This window comes from Mytilus galloprovincialis, chromosome 10, assembly GCF_965363235.1.
Source record: "Mytilus galloprovincialis chromosome 10, xbMytGall1.hap1.1, whole genome shotgun sequence".
NCBI lineage: Eukaryota > Metazoa > Mollusca > Bivalvia > Mytilida > Mytilidae > Mytilus > Mytilus galloprovincialis.
Window position 1 is genome coordinate 9,522,958 of NC_134847.1, and position 24,147 is coordinate 9,547,104.

Here is a 24,147-nt window from a genome sequence, read left to right on the forward strand (position 1 = left end):
TTTTCCCGAAAACTTTGAATATGTATATGTAGTATCAATAAACATAAACGTCAAGTACTTACGGACTGACATTTTATTTATCAAACGAATCTTTTTTTTTAAATTCTACTAGTCCACTATATGAATAGATTGCTATACACACTATAAGCAAAGACTTAAAATCCATACTAAAACAGTACAAAAAACAATTAACATTATGACAGTACTTAATTAAATTTTGTTAATATGATTATTGTAAATTATTATTACATGTTTTTTGTGAGCTGCAAGGTTTTTTAAATCTTTGTGAATTGAAAGCACACAATTATTTTTATTCATGACCGTTTGAAATTTAAATATTTAATTAATTTATCTTACTTTCCTTTTGATGTATATATCATATTACAATACAAAAAAATAAATAACAATTACTTATAAGGCTTACTAATAAGGGAGGAAATAATTAACGTAGAAATATATTTTTTTTGTTTATCAACACTTTTTTTTTTGGTATGATGCAAGAATTTATTCAGATTTAATTATTAAGCATGTTTCATTTTCAAATTTATAATTATATAAATACCACAGCAGAATAATACATATTTCTTAATTGCAACTCTGAAAATATTCTGACTAAAATTTAATATTTAGTTTCTACAGAAACATAAATACAGTATATATTTTGTATATTTCTTTGATTTCTATATAATTAATTAAATTGAATACTTTTGATAATAATATAATCTTTCTGTTTTCCGATCTAATACACATTTAAACCAGAAAGTTCTCTCCTTAGTCTATGATGAAAATACACACATGGTTAAATCTTCAGACATAATTAGTTTACATGGTATCTTGATACAATACCACCTTATAATTGACCTAGATACACACAGTGTACAGGGGTTGTTTTAAAACAAATATAATTGCATTGTCATAGTATAGAACTGTTAGATGCTTCTAACATTATATGGTTATATTTTTTACACTAAATGTAAATCCAAGGTTAAAAGTGGACTACTTTTTTTATTGCCTTCTATTTCCCCTGGATAGATGGTTTCACTTTGTAAACAGGGACCCTTAGCCTGATCCTGGACGACTAAGGTAATTGTACACAGGAAATATTTAGGAATAAAACGTTTATATGTCTTAAAAAAAAATAAAAAAAAAAAAAATTGCATTGTCATAATAATTGTTTAGAAACTCACATCAAAGCGCATATTAACATTCACATTTAATTTATAAGAAACACATATGTTGAATGAAAAGGCAAAAAAGTTCTTATATTTAAACGATTTATTGACTGCCACCTGACCTTTCCAATTTACTTTGATGGTGTAATGCCATGTGGTAGCATAGACATAGAGACCGTATCAAAGACGTAGATAACTACCTGTATAAATGATCGAAAACTTTCGAGACGTTCCGAGAATTTTATTCCGACTTCCGGCAGAGAGATATCGAGTGGCCCATAGACACATCCAAAACTCGCCAATATATAAGCATGAACTCCTCAGGGGGTTCATGCAAAAACCACTTTATCCTCTATACTGTCAAATTAATAATATAAACGTATAAAACTTTTTTATGACATCGCAATAGATAATCCTATATTTCCAAATCTGTGTGGTACTGAAAAACTAGTAGTCCTGCTAAATCCTTCAAATATAAACCAAGTGGGGAAAAACAGTTTCCTTTATAAAACAGTCTTTAGAGCTGAGAACCGGGGACTATTAGTTGGTTTTTTCCTGTCTATGTACGTGTGTGTGTGTTCAAATCACTTATTTTTTGTTGTTGTTTTACTTTTTGTTTTAGGTCACAAGCATCATTTTACTTATATGACGATAAAGAATTATTATGAAAACAAACCCGATTTTAGATGCGGATCCAGGATTTTGAAATATGACGGGTTAGGAATGGGACTTTTCAAAAATCTATAATTAATCTATCTTACTTTAACCCTATATATAATTCAAATCCTAATAATAATGCTATTGCTAACGCTAACCCTAAACCTAACGTTAACCATAACACTAACCCTAACACTAACCCTAGCGTTAACCCTAACACTAACACCTAACGTTTTACACTAACAACAACCCCTAACGTTAACCCTAACATTAAAAGGCCCCGAAGTACTTTTTTTTTCTTTTTACATTCAAAAGATAATCATCTTTCAAACTTTAATTACACGGAGTACTTCTTGTTTTAGATCTTTTATAGCTGTTTCGTGCAATTAAATGTCAGTATTGCCTCAATCGACCGAAAATAAAGTTGTTTAAGTAAAACATTTCATAGGGAGTACAGCAGCTGATATTAGAGATTAATATTGAACGATGTCTTTATCAATAGATACGTTACATTAACTTTTATACGGCGTATATTTAAGAATTGAATGCTCTTTTTTGTAAATTTATTGGGGTGTAAAAGCGTTGACCGAAGTACATTTTGTAAAAATGTGCGCACGGTCAACGCTTTTACAACCCTATAAAGTTACAAAAAAAAGCATTCAATACTTATAATTACATTTTTACCTATAGGATCACGAAAACACGCCTTTTACCAAGTTTTTATTTCATTTACCTGTGCACTTTATTGTGGGACCTCGTGTCATCATGAATGAAAAGTTGTATTGTGTAATGCAATTGTTTAAGGAATATCACGAGATTGCTAGTTAGCCAATCAGAATAACGTATTATAATGAAACATACATCTAATGTAATTATTTAAGAATTGAATGCTTCTTTTTGTAAATTTATTGGGGTGTAAAAGCGTTGACCGAAGTACATTTTGTATGAAGCGCGGAATTCGCTTCATTCTAAAAATGTACACACGGTCAACGCTTTTACAACCCTATAAAGTTACAAAAAGAAGCATTCAATACTTATAATTACATTTTTTAGCTATGATCATGAAAACACGAATTTTATATATTTTATTATTTAATTCACCTGTGCACTTTATTGTTGGAGCACGTGTTATCATGAATGAAAAGTTATATTGTGCAATGCAACTGCTTACGGAATAACACGTGATGTGCAGTTAGCCAATCAGAATAAAATATTATAATGAAACATACAACTTATGTATTTATATATGTATGATTATTGGCTTACTTGTCTGTCTAGAAGTAGAGCTATATTGCAAACACTTTGTTTGTTCTTCCGTCCGATCGTCTAACAATATGTTTGTTACTTTTCTTAGAAACAACCTTACTGAATGACATGTATACATGTATAAATAAGAAGAGGTGGTATGATTACCAATACGGCAAATCTCAAACAGAAACCAAATGACATAGAAGTTAACGACTAAAGGACATCGGACGGCCTTCAACAATGAGTAAACCCTTACCAGGCGCGGATCCAGAGAGGGGGTTCCGGTGGTTGGAACCCCCCTTTTTTTTTGATGATCAATGCATTTGAATGGGGACATGTAATTGGAACCCCCCCCCCCCCTTTGTCCTGGGTTAGGAACCCACCCTTTTTAAAATGGCTGGATCCGCCCCTGCTTACCGCATAGTCATGACAAATGAAAAACATCTCAAACGGGAAACTTACGGCCTGATTTAAGTACAAAACAATAAACGAAATACAAATATGATTCACAATAACAAACGACAACCATTGAATTACAAGCTCATTTAACAGCATGTGAACGGGCGTTTTCTAGTTTTGGTCTATTACATTCAGTTTGATGTACACAAAAAAATACAACCAATTAAGCAAACTAACCTGTGACAATTCTGCATCTATTATCAATTTGCTAAAAATCAAACCAAAAATGACACCAATATATTTTTTTGAAATCTTTTTAATGGACTTTTGTTGACCCTTTTTCTACATACACATAATATGTCATGTGTTTTTTAAAACATCAATTAAATTCGGCAATTTTTTGTATGTACCAATTGCAATTTCAAGTACAAAACAGGATGAGACACTCTCTTTATTTATTATTTTATTTACGTGGGGGTGTTATACGACCTTGTCTACCCATGAGGGTTTCGCACATGCAGACGGTTTTGTTATTTTGTTGATAGTCTGTTAAATTTGATCGTACAATGGCAATTCTCCATACAATTTGGAGTCTGTCTAATGCTATACAAGAAAAACAAAAAATAAAGACACAAAATATTAGAAACGGCGTGGCCGCTTTTTTAGCGGGTACGCAAAACCGGATTTATGACGTCAGTGAATATTTCGCGAAATTAGGACTTCATTTAAGTTAACCCCAACCATAACCCCAATTCTCACGTTTACCATAACCCTAGGTTAGTCCCCTCCGTGAAATATCCAATATTCCTACAGAATATACAAAGTATTGTCAAGAATTTCAATAACGACCGGGAAACATGCAAACTACCATAACCCTTCCCCTTAACTAGCCCTAACCCTAACCCTAAACATAACCCTATAACTCTAACTCTTACCCCAGCCCTAACCCTTACCCTTAAAGTTATAGGTCACATTAGATGTATGTTTTATTATAATACGTTATTCTGAGTGGCTAACTGCACATCACGTGTTATTCCTTAAGCAATTGCATTACACAATAAAACTTACATTCATGATAACACGAGGTCTCACAATAAAGTGCACGTGTGAATTAAATAAAAAAAAATTATAAAATTCGTGTGTTCATGATCTTAGCTAAAAAATGTAATTATAAGTATTGAATGCTACTTTTTGAAACTTTTTCTGCACATTTTTAGATTGAAGCGCTTCCGCGCTTCATACAAAATGCACTTCGGTCAACGCTTTTACACCCCAATAAAGTTCCAAAAAGAAGCATGTCACACAAAATTCATTTGAGCATGTTGAGCTAAAAAGGAAGTTTAGACTTTATAATGCTAAGATCAAACAACGATATCTTTATTTTTATTTGATCCTAGCATTTTTAAATCTGAACTAAGTGGTCGATTTTTGTCTGTTTAAGCTTAACTGGCCCAACGTGCTATGCGAGCTATGACGCATGGGTCTAATTTCAAAAATAAAAGAAAACGAAAATTTGGTTTTTACTCAAGTACATCATTGGAGTTCAGGCACGGATTAGAACGGAGGCGCCCCCTAAAACCAGAAAAAATGTAAATCCCAGGAACCTTGAAAGTTCTCCCCCTTTCCAATAAACACAAACGCGCCTACAGTAGAATTGTAACGTTTGTGGATCATGGTAAATCCCCGTTTTCTATTTTTAGATAGAATCTATATAACTGTTTGTCAGTTCACTTTCGCGGGGATCGTTTTTCTCGTGCTTGAGGCTCAATGTCCAAACTAGAAAATTCAAACCTCGTCTGGACAACATTTCTTTAGATTTGGGAAAACTTTCGTACTGGTAAGTTGTACCTAATTTCATTTTATTCGTTTTCAATGTTTGACTTATATACTAGTATATCTATTTCTTAACATTTGATATATTTTTTGGTTTTAGAGTAAAACATTTCTAATTCATAATTTACGTTTACAAAAAATAGAAGGAATTGTTCAATAGCTATATATTTCATGATTTGGGGTTTATAAAAAGAGATGGGGTACATTTTGGTAGCGATATTGAATCTGTGTTCTTAGTGTTATTCTAGGGGGGGGGGGTCCGGGGATTGGAACCCCCCTTTTTTTTGACAATCAATGCATTTGAATGGGAACATGTAGTTGCCCCCCCCCCTTTTTGTCCTGGGTTAGGAATCCCCCTTTTTTTAAATGGCTGGATCCGCCCCTGGTTCTCCAAGTGTTGCATCATTTCATATAGAACAGTCAACACAGTCAGTGATAAAATCATATAACAACGTGACTTATGTGTGCAGTAAAAATGTAATAAATGTGACGGGTGAAGATTGTTTTCATTTGTGCATAATCTCAGAGGCGGATTAAGAGGGTTTCCTTTTCTGGGAAAAAAATTTGTTGATTATATAGGAATAGCTGAACCATTACTGGAGCGGACCCCTCTTAGGCAGACAGTGGGCCCCTCTTAGGCAGTCAGTGGGCCCCCACTTACAAACATTTCTGGATCTGCCTCTGAATATAACAATTAAAACTGAAGCAGGAGTTATCTGGAAAAACCACGTTGGACGGACGAACAATGGTAAAACAGATTGTCCTATATTTTGTAGCCGGGGAAAAGGGGGGGGGGGGGGGGGTCAAAACCAGTGAGTGATAAAAAGAATTAACCAGTTCTTGACGCTGTTGTCAGACAATATCCGGGTTACTAAGATAGTTATTTCTCTGATCCTTTTTCCAACTTCTACAATTCGAAGGACGAATTTTTTTAAAGACATTAACCTAATCGCCCATATGTTTCCCCCAGCTGCTTTCATCATCGTTTATGCATCTGTGCAATGTCTTGTTTAATAAATTATTGTATAATCAATTCTTTATTTTTTCAGTTTTTCGTAAAAGGACACTGAGAAAAAAACTTTTAAAAAGAATTATCATATAGTTTTTGTCTATTTGTTAAGTTTTTCGTAAAAAAAAAAAGTACTTTTAAACTTTGTCAACACGTGTTTATTGCAAAAAAACAGGGAAATGTATATTATAGATTTTAATTGTAATCGAAAAGTAGATACTTCTAACTACTTTTATATTTCTATCATCAACGAAAATCGACATTGAATAGACAAATAATCAGTTTCATATATTTCTTGACCGATGTGAAAAAGAACAACTCAATTTCAGACCGTGCTCAATATTTGATGAAAGAAAATCGAGAAAAAATATTGCAAACGTCGAATAGTGACCACACGTACAAGTTATATGGAATGCGGGATGCGAATGGACGGCATTGCGCGAAAGGATGTTCTAAGATTTACGTTTTCATTGTTATTGATTCTCATAACGATTCAGATGGCATTCAATTTGTCCGTTCAACAGGCATCTTTCACACTTATGTCAAAATGGACACAAGTATCGGACCAGTTGTACTCGAGTTCGTCTCTTCTAGCACAATTGCAACCATCAATATTAAGGATAACAAAGAATTCTTCAAGTGCTGCATTATTTCATATAGAACAGTCAACACAGTCAGTGATAAAATCAGATAACAACGTGACTTATGTGTGCAGTAAAAATGTAACAAATGTGACGGATGAAGATTGTTTGCCGTTGTGTCCAGTAATTCCAGATAAACTAGGTAAGCCAAATTAAAGGATTAAAGAAAAGTCAGGATTACCTACTAAGTATTTTGAATGATAATCTCCTTCTTCTTGCACTCACAATAGTTGTCTTTTATGCTTTCTGGTCTGCAAGTCCGTTCGTTCGTCCGTCCGTCTGTCCCGCTTCGGGTTAAAAGTTTTGGTCAACGTAGTTTTTGATGAAATTGAAGTCCAATCAACTTCAACCTAGTACACACGCTCCCTATGATATGATCTCTCTAAATTAAATGTCAAATTAAAGTTTTACCCCAATTTACGGTCAATCGGGCATCCATGTACTATGGACACATTCTTGTTTCAATATATTCTTTAATGTCATTTGTTCCATTGTATCGTTAGCGTCACACCATGGAAGCGCTATTTTGAAATACAGTAAATGGTATTTTAACAATGTTTTTTCCTGATAATTGTTATGTGGGGTATCCCATCCAACTCTCAAAATAGATATGCTCATTTTCAAAGTATCGACTGGATATTTACCATATCGTCAATATGTTCCCAATCATTTTTATTTGTATCTGAGCCGTATGGACATAATTTCAAATTTAATGGAAGCTGAACAGTCAAGTTTGCAAGATAAAATGTTTAACAAGAATCAGTATAAAAAAAACATGGTGTAAAACAGTAAGTGAAATATGGATTTGTTTTATCTGTGTGCAAGTTTATGCGGTTGTATACGCCCGTTTACTGGACGTATAATTATGGTACACCATTGTCAGTCCATCTGTCCGTTCGTCCGTTTGCGGTAACATGTCGGACAATAACTCCGAAACGCTTTAACCAAGTTGCAATGAAACTTTGATGTTGTTTATATCTATTGATACATGTTATGTTTTTTTTTATGTAATTGTCATATAGGAAAATTAAAGTAAAAAAAGTTCTCTCAAAACATTGACCCGCCGAGTTTTTACGCCTGTCCCAAGTCGGGAGCCTCGGGTCGTTGTTACTCTTGTATGTTTAATTTTGGTTAATTTATTTGTTTCGGAGTTTAGTGTGACGATAATTTTCGCTGAACTAGAACCCATCGTTTAGGGGTCATCTTAAGCCTGCCTCCGGATGCGGGATTTCCTCGCTGAGTTAAAGACCCATTGGTGGCCTGGGGCTGTTTTCTACTCTTTGGTCTGACAGGTTGTTGTCTCTTTGACACATTCCCCGTTTTCATTCTCAATTTATTTAAAGTCTCGGAAAAACTATTCCTAAGCACACTATTATAACTTTTCTAAGAGTTATCCACCGCAACGTCGATACCAAATGGACATGCCATTGTTATCAAGTGACGGACAAATAATCTGCTGTTATCATGTCATGATCAATTCATGAATTTAAATATTGTGATACTTGCCACTGGAGGTTAAATATTCTAAAGATATAAAAAAGAAGATGTGGTATGATTGCCAATGAGACAACTATTCACAAAAGACCAAAATGACACAGACATTAACAACTATAGGTCACCGTACGGCCTTCAACAATGAGCAAAGCCCATACCGCATAGTCAGCTATAAAAAGCCTCGATAAGACAATGTAAAACAATTCAAACGAGAAAACTAACGGCCTTATTTATGTAAAAAAATGAAAACTCTTAAGAGTTTATTCTAATTCTTACCATTCGGCAATCCTCGGTAGAATCCGCTACTCTCCTTCTATCTTAGATGAGGGTACGGAATCGGCCGAGTTGAGACGAATGTAATTCTTACATGACTCTCTTTTTTTGAGTATGCAACATTTATGTCGCGAAACGACTTGTATCGATCCTAGATTCCTTCGGTGGTGTCATTCTATTGTTAAAGTTTTTAGACATCAAATATTTTTGTCAAACCTTCATGGAATATTAGGAAATTTGGACAGAAGCTTGTCCATGACTTATATCGCATCCAGGGCAAAGTTGAGAAACTATTTATTTTCATTTTTCCGTATTTAACTGATAAATGGACTTATTTTTTTTTTAACATTTAACAAATAAATACAATCCTAGGTTAAAGTGTGTCACACATTTAAAATTACTTTATCAAACCTTCATAGAATTTTTATGAAACTTTTTATCATTGTAAGATAATGATCGATAATGTCTAAAGGAAACTTTTGAAAACATATTTTTTTTCATTTCAAGTATTATTTTGACAGATGGACTTAGTAATTACAATTAAGATTAAACAGACAGTCTCGGATTAAACTTTTTTGACATGATAAATTTGTAAACCTTCATGAATTTTTATTCAACTCGGACAAAAGCTAATCCGCAAAACCATGAAATAGCATCTAAAGAAAAAGTTTTTACTGATAAATGGACCTACTATTCAGTATGTCGGACTTTGCTCATTTTTGAAGACCGTATGGTGACCTATAGGTGTTAATTTCTGTGTCATTTGGAGACAATATCAATCATACCATATCTTTTTTTTACATTTACTTTTTTTTAAGTCAACATTACAATTTGACACTGACAGCAGCAATCTGAGGTCTATATTGTCCTACTGTTTTGACTTTGGTTTTGAGAAATAATATGCTAATCCATACATGTCCTAAGTCAGGAGCCTCATTGACGGAACCAGGGGGACCGGGGGTTGGAACCCTCCTTTTTTTTTGGCAATTCAATGCATTTGAATGGGGACATATAGTTTGATCCCCCTTTGTCCTGGGTTGGGACCGCCCCCTCCCCTTTTTCAAAATGGCTGGATCCGCCCCTGAGCCTGTAGTTTAGTGCATGGTTGTCTTTTGTTGATGTGGTTCATGAGTGTTTCTCGTTTATCGTTTTATATAAATTAGACCGTTGGTTTTCCTTTTAAATTTGTTTTACACATTTTCGGGCCAATTAAAGCTTGCTGTTCGGTGTGAGCCAGGACTCCTTGTAGAAAGCCGTATATTTTGACCTATAATTATTTACTTTTACACATTGGACTTTGATGGAGTGTTGTTTCAATGGCACTCATACCGAATCTTCTTATTTCTATAATATTACTTATGCGTTTTTTTTCTTTTTCAGTTGGCGCTTTAGCAACTTATTCCGACTCCCCAACTTACTCTGACTTAGATAGACTGTATCCCTGGGTTCGGGATGGAGGAAGGGGAAAGCCGTCCGACTGTTACCCGCGCCATCGTGTTGCCATCATCATTCCATACAGAAACAGAGATAGTCAACTCCGGACATTTTTATATAATATTCATCCTATACTTTATAGACAAGAGTTGGATTATGGAATATATGTCGTAGAACAGGTATGCAAATACGGTCCAGGCACGGATCCAGTCATTTTTAAACAGTGGGGTTCCCGATCCAGGATAAAAGGGGGTTTCAACTGTATGTCCCGATTCAAATACATTGATTGTAAAAAAAAATGAGGGGTCCCCCCCCCCACAGTCCGTATCCGCCACTGTAGAGTTCAAACCACCCTGAAACCGATAAAACGGGGGCTGAACAAGGGGATTAATTGATTGTTTGTTACTTGACGTCCAGTGGCAAATATTTCATGCATACTCAGCTCAAGAACAACTAAAGGCTCTAAAGAGCCTGTGTCGCTCACCTTGGTCTATGTGAATATTAAACAATGGACACAGATGGATTCATGACAAAATTGTGTTTTGGTGATGGTGATGTGTTTGTAGATCTTACTTTACTAAACATTCTTGTTGCTTACAATTATCTCTATCTATAACAGTACTTTCTGTGGAAAATGTTATTGAAAATCTTCAAATTTTAAGAAAATTGTTAAAAATTGACTATGAAGGGCAATAACTCCTTAGGGGGTCAATTGACTATTTTGGTCATGTTGACTTATTTTTAGTTCTTACTTTGCTGTACATTATTGCTGTTTACAGTTTATCTCTATCTATAATAATATTCAAGATAACAAAAAAACAGCAAAATTTCCTCAAAATTACCAATTCAGGGGCAGCAACCTAACAACCGATTATCCGATTCATCTGAAAATTCCAGGTCAGATAGATCGTGACCTGATCAACAATTTTACTTCCTGTCAGATTTGCTCTTAATGCTTTGGTTTTTGAGTTATAAGCCAAAAACTGCATTTTACCCCCATGTTCTATTTGTAGCCATGGCGGCCATCTTGGTTTGTTGGCCGAGTTACCGGACACATTTTTTTAACAAGATACCCCAATGATGATTATTGCTACGTTTGGTTAAATTTGGCCCAGTAGTTTCAGAGAAGACTTTTGTAAAAGATTACTAAGATTTACGAAAAATGGTTAAAAATTGACTATAAAGGGTAATAACTCCTAAAGTGGTCAACTGACCATTTTGGTCATGATGACTTATTTGTAGATCTTACTTTGCTGAACATTATTGCTGTTTACAGTTTATCTATCTATAATAATATTCAAGACAGTAGCCAAAAACAGCAAAATTTCCTTAAAATTACCATGTAAGGGGCAGCAACCCAACAACGGAATGTCCGATTCATCTGAACATTTCAGGGCAGATAGATCTTGACCTGATGAACAATTTTACTCCCTGTCAGATTTGCTCTAAATGCTTTGGTTTTTTAGTTATATGCCAAAAACTGCATTTTACCCCTATGTTCTATTTTTAGCCATGGTGGCCACCTTGGTTGGTTGGCCGGGTCACCGGACACATTTTTAAAACTAGATACCCCAATGATGATTATGTCCAAGTTTGGTTAAATTTTGTCCAGTAGTTTCAGAGGCGAAGATTTTTCTAAAAGATTACTAAGATTTACGAAAAATGGTTAAAAATTGACTATAAAGGGCAATAACTCCTAAAGTGGTCAACTGACCATTTTGGTCATGATGACTTATTTGTAGATCTTACTTTGCTGAACATTATTGCTGTTTACAGTTTATCTCTATCTATAATAGTATTCAAGATAATAACCAAAAACAGCAAAATTTCCTTAAAATTACCATTTCAGGGGCAGCATCCCAACAACGAAATGTCCGATTCATCTGAAAATTTCAGGGCAGATAGATCTTGACCTGAAGAACAATATTACCCCGTCAGATGTGCTCTAAATGCTTTGGTTTTTGAGTTATAAGCCAAAAACTGCATTTTACCCCTATGCTCTATTTTTAGCCATGGCGGCCATCTTGGTTGGTTGGCCGGGTCACCGGACACATTTTTTAAACTAGATACCCCAATGATGATTGTGGCCAAGTTTGGTTAAATTTGGCTCAGTAGTTTCAGAGGAGAAGATTTTTGTAAGTTAACGCAGGACGACGACGGACGACGACGACGACGGACGACGGACGCCAAGTGATGAGAAAAGGGCCAGGTGAGCTAAAAAAACAATATGTATACATTCGATAGGTTCTGTAATAGAAAGGTCCGGGATTAAGGTCGGTGAAATTTAGACTACCACGGGAAATAAGGGTTTATTGAATAGTGACAGAAATTAAGCATTGCAATAGGTCACCTACATACACCTCGAGGAGTTGTTGCAAGGTTTCTTAAAGCGTGCACGCTCTTTAAACGAGGCATAGGATGTATTGTCCCCATTCAGACCGGACGTGGCTGCACAGCCAAACTTTCCGCTTTGGCGAGAGTTTTACTGCCGGTCGGAAGAGGACCAGTGGTGACCATACTTCTAGATCTTTCCCCAGTCACACTGAGGGCAGAACAGGAGGAAACTTGCCTTGTAATCTGGTATGCAATGTTGATAATAAACCTAACCAAGACATGAACGAAATCAATAGTTTGTACCACGAATTGTACATAATTGGCCTGTTTGATTCAGATCGGATCATCATGATACAAAGATCAAATTAATGAAACAAAATTTTCTACAGAAACTGTACTTTTTTCATTTATCAAACTGATAAACAAAATAACTAGTCTACCAAGAAAAAAAGCCCATGCTATGTATTGTACTAATGGGATAAAAAAAAAAGCAAATTTATTTTTTTGATAATAAAAAAAAATGTGTGGACTTTAACGGTGTTTTTGTGGACTTTACACTGACTGGATATTTATGGAATAGTAAGTTTATTGTCCCCTCGGATACAACTATTGTACCTCAGGAGACAATACTATTCTACTCATACCCAGTCTGATTGTCATTAAGTATATAATATTGCAACTTATAGCGATTATTATACAATTTACTTTAACGCATTCTAATGATTTGTTGCACGTAAAATATCGATAGTTTTATAAAAGTTAACCCATATCGTACATGTCTCACGTTTCAGAATGGAAGTTCTGTATTTAACCGTGCCATGCTGATGAATATTGGGTATGCAGAAGCAATGAAGATACACGACTATCAATGTTTTGCCTTCCATGATGTCGACTTGATTCCAGAAAACGACAAAAATATTTACAACTGTCCAAAACAACCGAGACATATGTCAGTTGCAATAGATAAATTCAAATACCGGTAAGAATAATAATGTATATTACTGTACAGTTATATGGGCTTAACAACTATAGGTCATCGTACGGCCTTCAACAATGATAAACAAGTAATTGTTTATCAAGCTTTAGTTGCAAATGTTGTATATTTTGTTTGCACATGTCTATCTTTGTTACTTTTTTGCTCGCATGTGTTCAGCGAGTTAAATTGTAGGCATCCCGATTTCCCGAATTAAAAAATGGCCAATCCCGACGTCCCATGTTTAGAGGTTCCGAATTTTACTTTTCTTCTTGGCTTTGGTTATAATATGTGATTATGAATGTAATTTATCTTTTAGATTACCCTATAATTCAATATTTGGAGGCGTATCATCTTTAACAAAAGAACAGTTCCAAAAAGTCAACGGGTTTCCGAACAGATATTTTGGCTGGGGAGGTGAGGACGATGATATGTGGAAAAGGTAAGTGTTCAGCATTCCGATGTGCACGCACGTGCGTGTTGGCGTATAGGGAGTAACGCGCCTGCATGTAAGGAGCATGCGTTAGATAGGTATATTCATATCAATACGGCATCCGTTTTCCCGTTTTTGTTTGGAATTGTTTTATGACGGTCTATCTAAATAATGTTTTTTTTGGTAAACAAGCAAAGGACTGGCAATGTGATTTTTCAGAGGGAGGACTTTTGACCAGCCAACATGAACGGTTGTCGTATAGAGGTAAAATACGTCAATTTCGAATTGCAACACGAGAGTCATAATAAATGAATTAGCTACAACATGTGCATCATTTAAGAGTTTGGAAGTGTTTTTAATAAGTTAATGAAATATATTAAATGCATGCCAATTTGATAAAATTCATTATTCTGTAGTAGTCAATATACATGTGCAAACAAATTTTATTGGATTTAGAGCATGGGTTTATTCACAAAGCGAAAGAAGCACGTCATATTAGAATACATGTTTAGGAATAAAAGTTCCGTCACTGGAGTAAACAGTATATCTTCCTAACGGAATAAATGGTATAAAACATTTGTTCCAACAGGAATAGCTATGGACATTGTTTATAACAGTTTCCATGGAAACTTCTGTTAGGCGGAACAAGTATACGTTGACAGTGGAATCTAAACCGTTTTTGTTTTGATTTATCTGACGGGACAACTAATGTAAGAAAACTATCGCACTTTTTTTTTTATCAAGCACTAACAAATAAACAGAGTAAATAAATTACATGTCTTAAAAAAAAATAGTTAGAAAAAAGTTTACCGAAATCAGTAAAGGCAAAAACGCAAGTGATTTAGATATTAGGATCTTTTAATGGGTAAAAATTGACACTCACAAAAAGAAAATTTAACTCTTGATAAACATATTGACCTTTCCAATGTTTTACTCTCTTTATCTCTTACCCCAATACGATTTATATGCAGAGTAATATTTTGAATGGACACTACAAATTTAAATCATTTACAACATAATAAGCTATAAAAAAAAAAGTGCAAGCTTTTTTTAGAAAAGCTATTACTTGTTGTAAAGATCAGTTGAACGATAAAAAAGACAACTCAATATTTTATATAATTATTTAGTTTTGTTTTTTAGAATTCACAATGCTGGATATAAAGTGATCCGATATGCCCGGGAAATAGCTCGTTATAAGATGATTAAACATGGCACCGAAACGGGAAATAAAGCTAATCCTATAAGGTAACTACGAATCTCTAAAATTAAATGAAATGTTTATTATGGAAATTCTAATGTTTATATGAGACAATATCTGAAAAAGTCTAATTTCCATGTCCCATTTTTCACCAGCAATTATTTTTTTATCTAGGCATCTTTTTTGGAAATTTTTAAGTTTTAGTATTAATTAGAGTATGCAATACACCAACTGCACACAATTAAACTTTCTTTTTAGTATTTCTTCTAATAAAATATTATGATTTAAATGCTCAACCCTTCCCCTCCCAAAAAAATCATGTTGTCCCCTGTTATTTTCTGAAAATCAAATCAAAATTAAGTAAACAGCCTTCCGATTTTCACAAATCTGATAGATTATATATAAAACTTCACCATTACTGGTCTGATTTTGTTATAACTAAAGCATGTAGGAATTTTTTAAAATTTTTAATGGTCTTTTAAATGTGGTCACCAGGGGTAATTTCCCTCAGGACTGTTACCGCTGGTTTATTTTTCCACCTGCGGACACGTTTGAAAGACCGTAGATTTATTTCTTGTGATGCAACGTGAAGAGCATCATTTCCTGAATGTATGACTCCATATGTTAAGGTGAATAGCAGCCACTTTGAAAAATCTGACCTCCCCAAAGATCAGAATTTAAGTGAGCTTTTCTCATCATTTGGCGTCCGTCGTCCGTTGTCGTCTTTTAACTTTTACAAAAAATCTTCTCCTCTGAAACTAATGGGCCAAATTAAACCAAACTTAGCCATGGCTAAAAATAGAACATAGGGGTAAAATGTAGATTTTGGCTTATAACTCTGAAACCAAAGCATTGAGAGCAAATCTGACAATTGATCAAATTGTTTATCAAGTCAAGATCTATCTGCCCTGAAATTTTCAGATGAATCGGACAACCGGTTGTTGGGTTGCTGCCCCTGAATTGGTAATTTTAAGGATGATTTTGCCGTTTTTGGTTATTATCTTGAATATTATTATAGATAGAGATAAACTGTAATCTGCAATAATGTTCAGCAAAGTAAGATCTACAAATAAGTCAACATGACCAAAATGGTCAATTTGACCCCTTAAGGAGTTATTGCCCTTTAAAGTAATTTTTTTACCAATTTTTTGTAAATTTTTGTAATCTTCTACAAAATCTTCTCCTCTGAAACTACTGGGCCAAATTTATTCAAACTTAGCCACAATCATTATAAGTGTTTCTTGTTTAAAAAATGTGTGCGATGACCCGGCCAACCAACCAAGATGGCTGCCATGGCTAAAACTAGAACATAGGGGTAAAATGTAGATTTTGGCTTACAACTCTATTACCAAAGCATTTAGAGCAAATCTGACAAGTGGTTACATTGTTTATCAAGTACATAGGGGTAAAATGTAGATTTTGGCTTACAACTCTATTACCAAAGCATTTGGAGCAAATCTGACAAGTGGTTACATTGTTTATCAAGTCAATATCTAACTGACCTGAAATTTTCAGATGAATTGGACGACTGGTTGTTGGGTTACTGCCCCCCAATTGGTAATTTTTAAAGAAATTTTGCCATTTGTGGTTATTATCTTAAATATTATTATAGATTGAGATAAACTGTAAACAGCAATAATGTTCAGCAAAGTAAGATCTACAAATAAGTCAACATGACCAAAATGGTCAGTTGACCCCTTAAGGAGTTATTGCCCTTTACAGTAAATTTTTAACAATTTTCATTAATTTAGTAAATTTTTGTAAATTTTTACAAAATATTTTCCTCTGTAACGAAAGGGCCAAGTTTATTATAGATAGAGAAAATTGTAAGTAGCAAGAATGTTCAGTAAAGTAAGATCTACAAACACATCACCATCATCAAAACACAATTTTGTCATGAATTCATCTGTGTAATTTGTTTAATATGCACATAGACCAAGGTGAGCAACACAGAGCCTCTAGTAAAAGAAATTCTGCTGTTTTTGGTTATTATCTGGAATATTATTATAGACAGAGATAAACTGTAAACAGCAATAATGTTCAGCAAAGTAAGATCTACAAATAAGTCAACATGACCAAAATGCACATAGACCAAGGTGAGCGACACAGGCTCTTAAGAGCCTCTAGTTATAGTATCTTATCAAATTGATATGTAGATGGAAGTAAACTTCTACACAATTCGAGTAAATGAACAAAAAGTACTGCGTAATTCCTTTGTTACGTTCTGTCATGTTACCTGATAAAAAGTAACAGCATAACCATAATCAGTAACAGGAAGGATGTTCAAGACAATTTCACTGATGAATTAAAAAGTTAATCTACTATATGCCAACCATTTCATTAAATATAAGTTATCATCACCATATCAAATAAATTTCAAAATAATATACAGTATATTGAATGAAAAAATTGGTTTTTTGCTTTTGATAACAGCAGAGAACATTGTGCAATTCTAGTATAGTAGATAGTAACAGAAAGGAATTTATTTTAGAATTACCTAAGCAGATTTGTCATCTTGCAAATACAGTTTCAAAGGATAAATGACATTGTTTGCTGTTATCTTCCAACTGTGACCAATCTGAAATGATGTACTTTTCTTAAACTATAAAATAAAGCATATTTTTGAGAAAAAAAACCTTTCTGTTACCAACTCTGTCCTGTTACCGTTGTCATGTTACTCAAGATTCTTTCATGTTACCGACATATCTGACTATATTTTAGTATATATTTAAACCTTTTGTATTGCAAATACTAAAATATTACAGGGTATACTAGTAAACCACAGATAGTGTCTTAAACTTATTCCTTATTCCCATTAGAAACTTTTTAAAATTCATTCACTTTGGAAACAGGAAAGAACTGGATTTTTTTTGTACCATTTTAAAATTGCCATTGTTACCACATTTAAGAATTGTTTGAATTACAGACAACAGTTCTTAGATCCTCAATTTGTGTTCTTTGTTTTGCGCTATTAAAATACCGGGTCTAAAGACATTTTTTTGTTTTTTCTTATTGCAAAAAATTAAGACTTTTTCAGATATTGTCTCATACAGATTATAACATGTCATTTTTCATATCAAACACCAAATCCGCCCTAGGTCATGTCATCAGCCCGAGTGCCGACAGACTCCAGGATTTTGACCATGGGCTGATAAGGGGTCTGATATGATATACTTCAGCAGAAAACATACAGACTTAAACTATTTTTAAAACTTTGAAAAAATGCATTTGTTGTAATAATTGTTTTGCATTTTTTAATAATATATTTTCCTGGTTCTTAATATTTTTTATCCATGTTTGTTATGTTCTACACAAAAAAAAACGTATCATTGAGGCGAATTTTCCGGTATTTACCGAATGACGTCTAAATGTCATGCGATAACATTACAGAAAAGCATGCGATAATATAACCGGAAGCAGTTGATATAAAATGGAAGCAGTTGATATAAACCGGAAGCAGTTGATAACAAAAGTCATAATATCACACGGCTAAAGCAATTCTTCAAATTTAATGAATAAATACATGTACAAATAAGTCGTATCATGGGGTACAATTATACCATTATTTTCTTGTGAGTCTATAATAAATTCGTATAGCAAATTATTATATATGTTTCTGATTTATGGGACCAGTCAATTTGGCTGTGCAAATTTCTAGTTGGTAAGGTCAAAACTCGGGTCAAAATTATCGTGGTTAAAATGTCCTCCTGAAGCTAAAGCGAAAGTTACTCTTATATATTAATTCAAACCAAGTGGTTTAGTTTAAACAGCATTTTTTTTTAATTTTTATGTACTTTCACTTCCTAATTGTTTAAACTATCTATCATCTTTGATTCTTGATTGCAGGTTTAAAATGCTGAGAGAAAGTAAAAAATATTTTAAAACTGATGGTATTAATAGCCTAAAGTATAAAGTATTAAAGATTGACTTTAATCATCTCTACACACGAGTCGTTGTTGACATAGATGAAAAAGAAGTTATGGCGGTATGTTCAAATGTTTTTATTTTTATTCTTGTTTTTGATTGAAAAAAATTGAAAAAAAGTATCATGGCAATAAACCTATTTGCATATATGACGGTATCCATATTTTAAATTAAGAGTCTTTGATTCTGAAAATTGAAATTGGATAAATAGATTTTAGAGTGTAATTAGATTATGCGAACTATCTATAATACTAAAATTACGAGGTCCAATTTATCAGCCGGCATCAGGTAAAAACGACATATCAAAGAAATCAAATTTATATATAGCTAATATAGGACAATTGTGTAGATTAAAAATTACACCACTCCAGACTCTTTTGTTTTCCACATAATTAATATTGCCAATAATTAACAAGTACCGGGTCGAATCCGGTACCGATACCAATAGTATATTCACCTGTTACCTATTACCTTATCTGTATACGTTCCGCATCTAATAGGCGCACCACCAAATGGTGTATTTGATTTTACTATATACACGGGTCATAATCACAAAGTCGACACAACTAAATTCAATCATTGTCAAATTGTTCCCTATTGTAGTTTTTTAATTGGTAAGACTTTCTAAGATAACAATACGAATACAAAAATTTGGACTAAGGCGTATAGGTACCGAGTTTTCAATTTGTAAGCGGGCATGACGTAAAACATCAACAGCGAATCAAAGATTTGAACTTTATTGGACAATGCTGTTGGTTAAAAAATACTCAATTCCAGGACCTGAATATTACCAATAAGTTCCAGGTCTACGGGTTCAAACAGAAAGATTTGAAAGCAGAGAAAACTGAGTATCTTATAATCGGCACGACTTTATCAGATGACAATACCAATACTAAAATAAGGCTTACGCATAGTTAAATACTTTAATTCAGTCACGGACCCGCGATATCACGGGTGTGTTCTAGTAAATATTAATAAAACTAATTATTATTTTAGGGAATAAAAAGTCATAACACGATCCGTCAGTGAAGAACATTCTTGGATACCGTTCTTGAAGTGAAAAAAAATATACAGGGAGACTATTCATTTGACAATGCATTAAGGGTAATTTGGAGCATTGAAACAGTATGGATAGCATGAATTTGGATGACAGAAGATGGATTATTTAATCGACCCATTACAGCAAAACCTTATTAACACTTTTTCACAAGAAGGAAAAGTAAATGTCCTTGTTATTATAAAGCTACGTTTGAGATGGAGTGATTAAATTATTGTTTTTTGTGTGTGGTTTTTTTTTTTTTTTTTTTTTTTTTTTTATTAAATCGTTATTAAATTAATATAGATAGTTTATTTGCGTAATTTGTATTTATGCATTGTTTAACAGATCGAGTACAATAAATTATACTTATACGAATGCACATAAATTATCATATAAATTACAATTTGATTGTTTATAAGAGCATGATGTTTTACTTTAGCCCATTGAAACCAGTACATCCGCTCCTTGCCTATTTAATGAAAATTAAAAAAAAACTTCTTAAAGCTCCATTTACTTACTTCTGATGGTGTTGATGGGTTAAGCATATAAATCACCTAGCATTTTTCCGACAAATCCTTAACAGGAAAACTTCTTTACAAATAGTTCAAAAATTAGTTTCTATGTGTACTGACAATAATCCTTAATTTTCATATTGGCCAAATTTTTGAAGCGATAAGTCCAAATTTGTTCACAAAACGGCGGGTTTATCTTTTTGATTTTTTAAATCTACGTGACTTTTTCATAGTATAAATGTGTTCTTATATCAGGAACATATATATACTGTTCCCAGCTTATATGTAGTTCTATTACGCCACTGCCAGTTTAACCCCGTCACATTATCGTAGTATGTGTCTGTCCCAAGTCAGCAGTCTTTAACTCAGTGGAAGCCGTTTGTTGCTGTATATTTTATGGGTTTTCGTTCATTGTTTTCAAAATAAATCCAGCTGTTCGTTTTCGCCTTTTTTTGTTTACATGCCAAGTTAGGGCCTATATAAGCTGACTATGCGGTATTATAAGTTTTGCTCATTTCTGAAGACCTTTTGGTGACCTTTAACAGTTGTTAACTTCTATGTAATTTAGTATCTTATCGAGAGTTGTCTCATTGGCAATCAACCATATACTGTTATTGTAAAATGTGTTGTATCTTATGTTTCATCGACAAACCTGTTTATCATATATAGCATATAAATCAATACAAAACACAAAGTTAAATAGTATCTACACAAACAACACATGTAATGTAACAACATATATTGCATATTGTTTGTTAATGATGAAAAAAGAAGGATTTAAGAAAACAAATAAAAATTAAAATCTTATACATACATTTTGAACATGAGGGGAGACAGCAAGTACAAAGAGAGATAACTCTATCAGTTCGCCTTATCTCTTTATTTTTCCTGTCTTATCTGGAAAAATTGTATTTAAATACAGACTAAAAACTGTATGAAAATCTAAATCCTCATTTATCATGATCAAGCTAAAAACATTTTCTAAAATAAAATTAACATTTGAAATCAATTTCTCCAATCTACTTTCTGTTTTAAAGACCTTACGGGGTCCTCTGGTCTTGTCTGATTAACAACCACTTTTCGAATTTAAAGTCTGAAAGCACCACGATTTAATTTCTGTTCTGAATACGATAGAATATAATATAAAAATTGATTCTGATTCTGAATAAAATGAATCATACGAACATCAGCTCGGGTGTTTTCCCCCGAATATAAATACGTATACAAGACAAATAAAACAAGCATTCTAATGAGTATTACATATCAAAACATTAAAGTCTCTACCGGATAAAAAAATATTTTACTGGAACAAAATTAAAACTTGATCTGTAACTTGTCATGATAAAACCTTATTTAACTATCAAGTCAGTATCTTCCAGCATGACAAAAAAAAGTGCGAAAAACTGATTATTTTCGTGAATTTTGAGAGTCCAAGGACCAGAACTCTGCACAAAATCATCAGACCTGAATAAATTTCGAACTCTATATGTAAACTTGTCTTGATAAAACAATACACCAAATATCAAATGAATTTCTTCAAGAACGAAGAAAAAAAGGTTGGAAAACTGATTTGTCGGACTGACGGACGGACGGTCAGAAAGACGGACGGACGGAGTGCAAACCTTCAGTCCCCCGTTATACTTCGTCGGTTGGGGACTAACAGAACAATGCGTATATAAACATACAATAAAATAACGCCAAGCAACAATCATCATTTCAGATTTCTAGCAATTATATATATAAAAAAAATAATAATAAAATAAAATTGAGAATGGAAGACAAGTGGGGAATGTGTCAATGAGACAAAAACAACCTGACCATAGAACAGACAACAGCAGAAGGTCCCCAATAGGTCTTCAATGCAGCGAGAAATTCCCACACCCGGAGGCGTCCTTCAGCTGTGTCATTGCTTTATGGATTTGAAAGATATGCTATCATCTTTCCAGCTTGTTTGAATACAATATGAACATTTAGAGTGTAAAGTTGAAAAAAATATTGTATACATAGTGATTGAAAATAATCATAGTTGAACCATACATAGTAGCATTCAATTTTTTTCTTTCAAATATCGTAACAGTTGTTTCCAACAGAAGAGATAAACACAGAAATGTTGAAAATGACAGATTATGACCTCGATCAGAATTTTTCAAGATATTTGAAATAATTCAGTATAGATAGCATACGTTCAAATGCTCAAAATGACAGAAAATTACCAACGTCTAGCGATTTCATTATTATCCGATGCGATTATCTCCCTTATGTTACTTGATAGACAGCTTGTCACAAACATCATTTGCTAAGACCGTTGACCGTAGATGGCACATTCCCCGTGGGTATCGACTATTGTCTAACATTAATCTTCAAAGACAAATTAAACGTTAAACAATTTTCTTCATTGTCAGCTTTATCTAGTTCCTTGCTCTGCCTGAATTGAGGACATAAACTCGTCATAGATATCACGAAATGCACTGACCACAAAATCCATCTTGAATAAGTAAACTCGCAAATTAGTTGAATTGCAATCTTTCCTTCATGGAAAACAAAATGAGATTAAATGGGAATTAATATGAATATAACATCTTAATGAGTTTTAATTTCAAGATCCCCCCTTTTTAACCAACCGATAAAAAGAGTTAGTTTACGATTTAACCTATAAGAATCAGATTGAAGAATTCTGATCGAAAAATTGGATGGTCTAGCTTGAAAAGGCGCAAAGGGCGTACAACCATCACAAAAAAATATTAAAAAGTCACTAAGACTGAGGGCAGGGAGTCCTTGATATAATTTGAATCTCTTATATATTTATATATATATTGATTTAAAGAAAGACGAGTATTATAGTTCAAAGTGTCTGCATTGTTTATTATAATTTTTTTTTATATATGTAGACTGTATATTATGTATAATATTTTAAGCCATTGGCCCATATGGGCGTACAGTGCTTTTCAATAAAGTTTATTAAAAATGTGTATGTTTCTGACGGTTTTACGATGTTTTGTAGCATAAATCGTTTAAATAATTCTAAAACGTTTTCTGGAATTACTACCCCCTTATCAAAATCCTGATTCAATTATGCGAGCAATACATGTACATGTTCTCATGAAGGACATCGAGAAGGTAAAAAATAAAATTCAGAATTCTTGAGGAACTTTTTTCATCATTAATTTTTCCACACCCAAAAAATTCCAAACACCCACCAACTTTAGTCGACTAACAATGTGATCCAATGTTACGAGATTTGTCATTTCTCATATTGCTGTAAATCCATTATTTTAAATTGAATGATTGTCACCCTTTTAAACTTTAGCTTATTTACCAATTTGTCGTCATTTGTCGCCTATTATAAACCATGGCAAATAGTCGATCTATTTACTCATCAAATTACAATTATTGTAGTCTTTTAAATTATTTTATTGGAATATAGAGGATTATATTGCTTCGGTTGTTAAAAAATCATATAATTTTATAAATTTATTTCGTAACAACAACGTATATAAGTCATAAAAACAATAAAACAACAAACAGATTGTTTATTCAATTAAATAATCCGTTTTGTAATTTCATTGGTCGAAAC

The 24,147-nt window shown here is 33.3% G+C and overlaps 1 protein-coding gene across 3 annotated transcripts; it reads left to right on the forward strand.

The window, feature by feature from the left end:
• Window positions 1–5,201: 5,201 nt before the first annotated feature.
• On the forward strand, window positions 5,202–20,276 carry LOC143049786 (beta-1,4-N-acetylgalactosaminyltransferase bre-4-like). 3 transcript variants are annotated; one of them, XM_076223521.1, is made up of 8 exons: window positions 5,220–5,313; window positions 6,843–7,101; window positions 10,107–10,339; window positions 13,286–13,473; window positions 13,787–13,909; window positions 15,041–15,145; window positions 18,945–19,083; window positions 20,019–20,274. In XM_076223521.1, exons 2-8 carry the CDS (start codon window positions 6,858–6,860, stop codon window positions 20,049–20,051), a joined length of 1,065 nt encoding a protein of 354 aa, XP_076079636.1. In that variant the 5' UTR covers window positions 5,220–5,313; window positions 6,843–6,857; the 3' UTR covers window positions 20,052–20,274. The 3 variants fall into 3 exon arrangements, with proteins under 3 accessions (XP_076079637.1, XP_076079636.1, XP_076079635.1); XM_076223520.1 differs by lacking the exon at window positions 5,220–5,313 and having other exon boundaries at window positions 6,489–7,101; XM_076223522.1 differs by lacking the exons at window positions 6,843–7,101; window positions 10,107–10,339 and having other exon boundaries at window positions 5,202–5,313; window positions 20,019–20,276.
• The last annotated feature ends 3,871 nt before the right edge of the window (window positions 20,277–24,147 follow it).

What these genes read in the sequence shown, in the direction of transcription:
- LOC143049786 (XM_076223520.1), top strand. Translation starts at nt 6,726, where the DNA reads ATGGAATGCGGGATGCGAATGGACGGCATTGCGCGAAAGGATGTTCTA. An exon ending in GAATATATGTCGTAGAACAG is followed by an intron (nt 10,340 to 13,285) that starts GTATGCAAATAC and finishes CTCACGTTTCAG; the next exon opens with AATGGAAGTTCTGTATTTAA. An exon ending in ATGAAAAAGAAGTTATGGCG is followed by an intron (nt 19,084 to 20,018) that starts GTATGTTCAAAT and finishes TTATTATTTTAG; the next exon opens with GGAATAAAAAGTCATAACAC.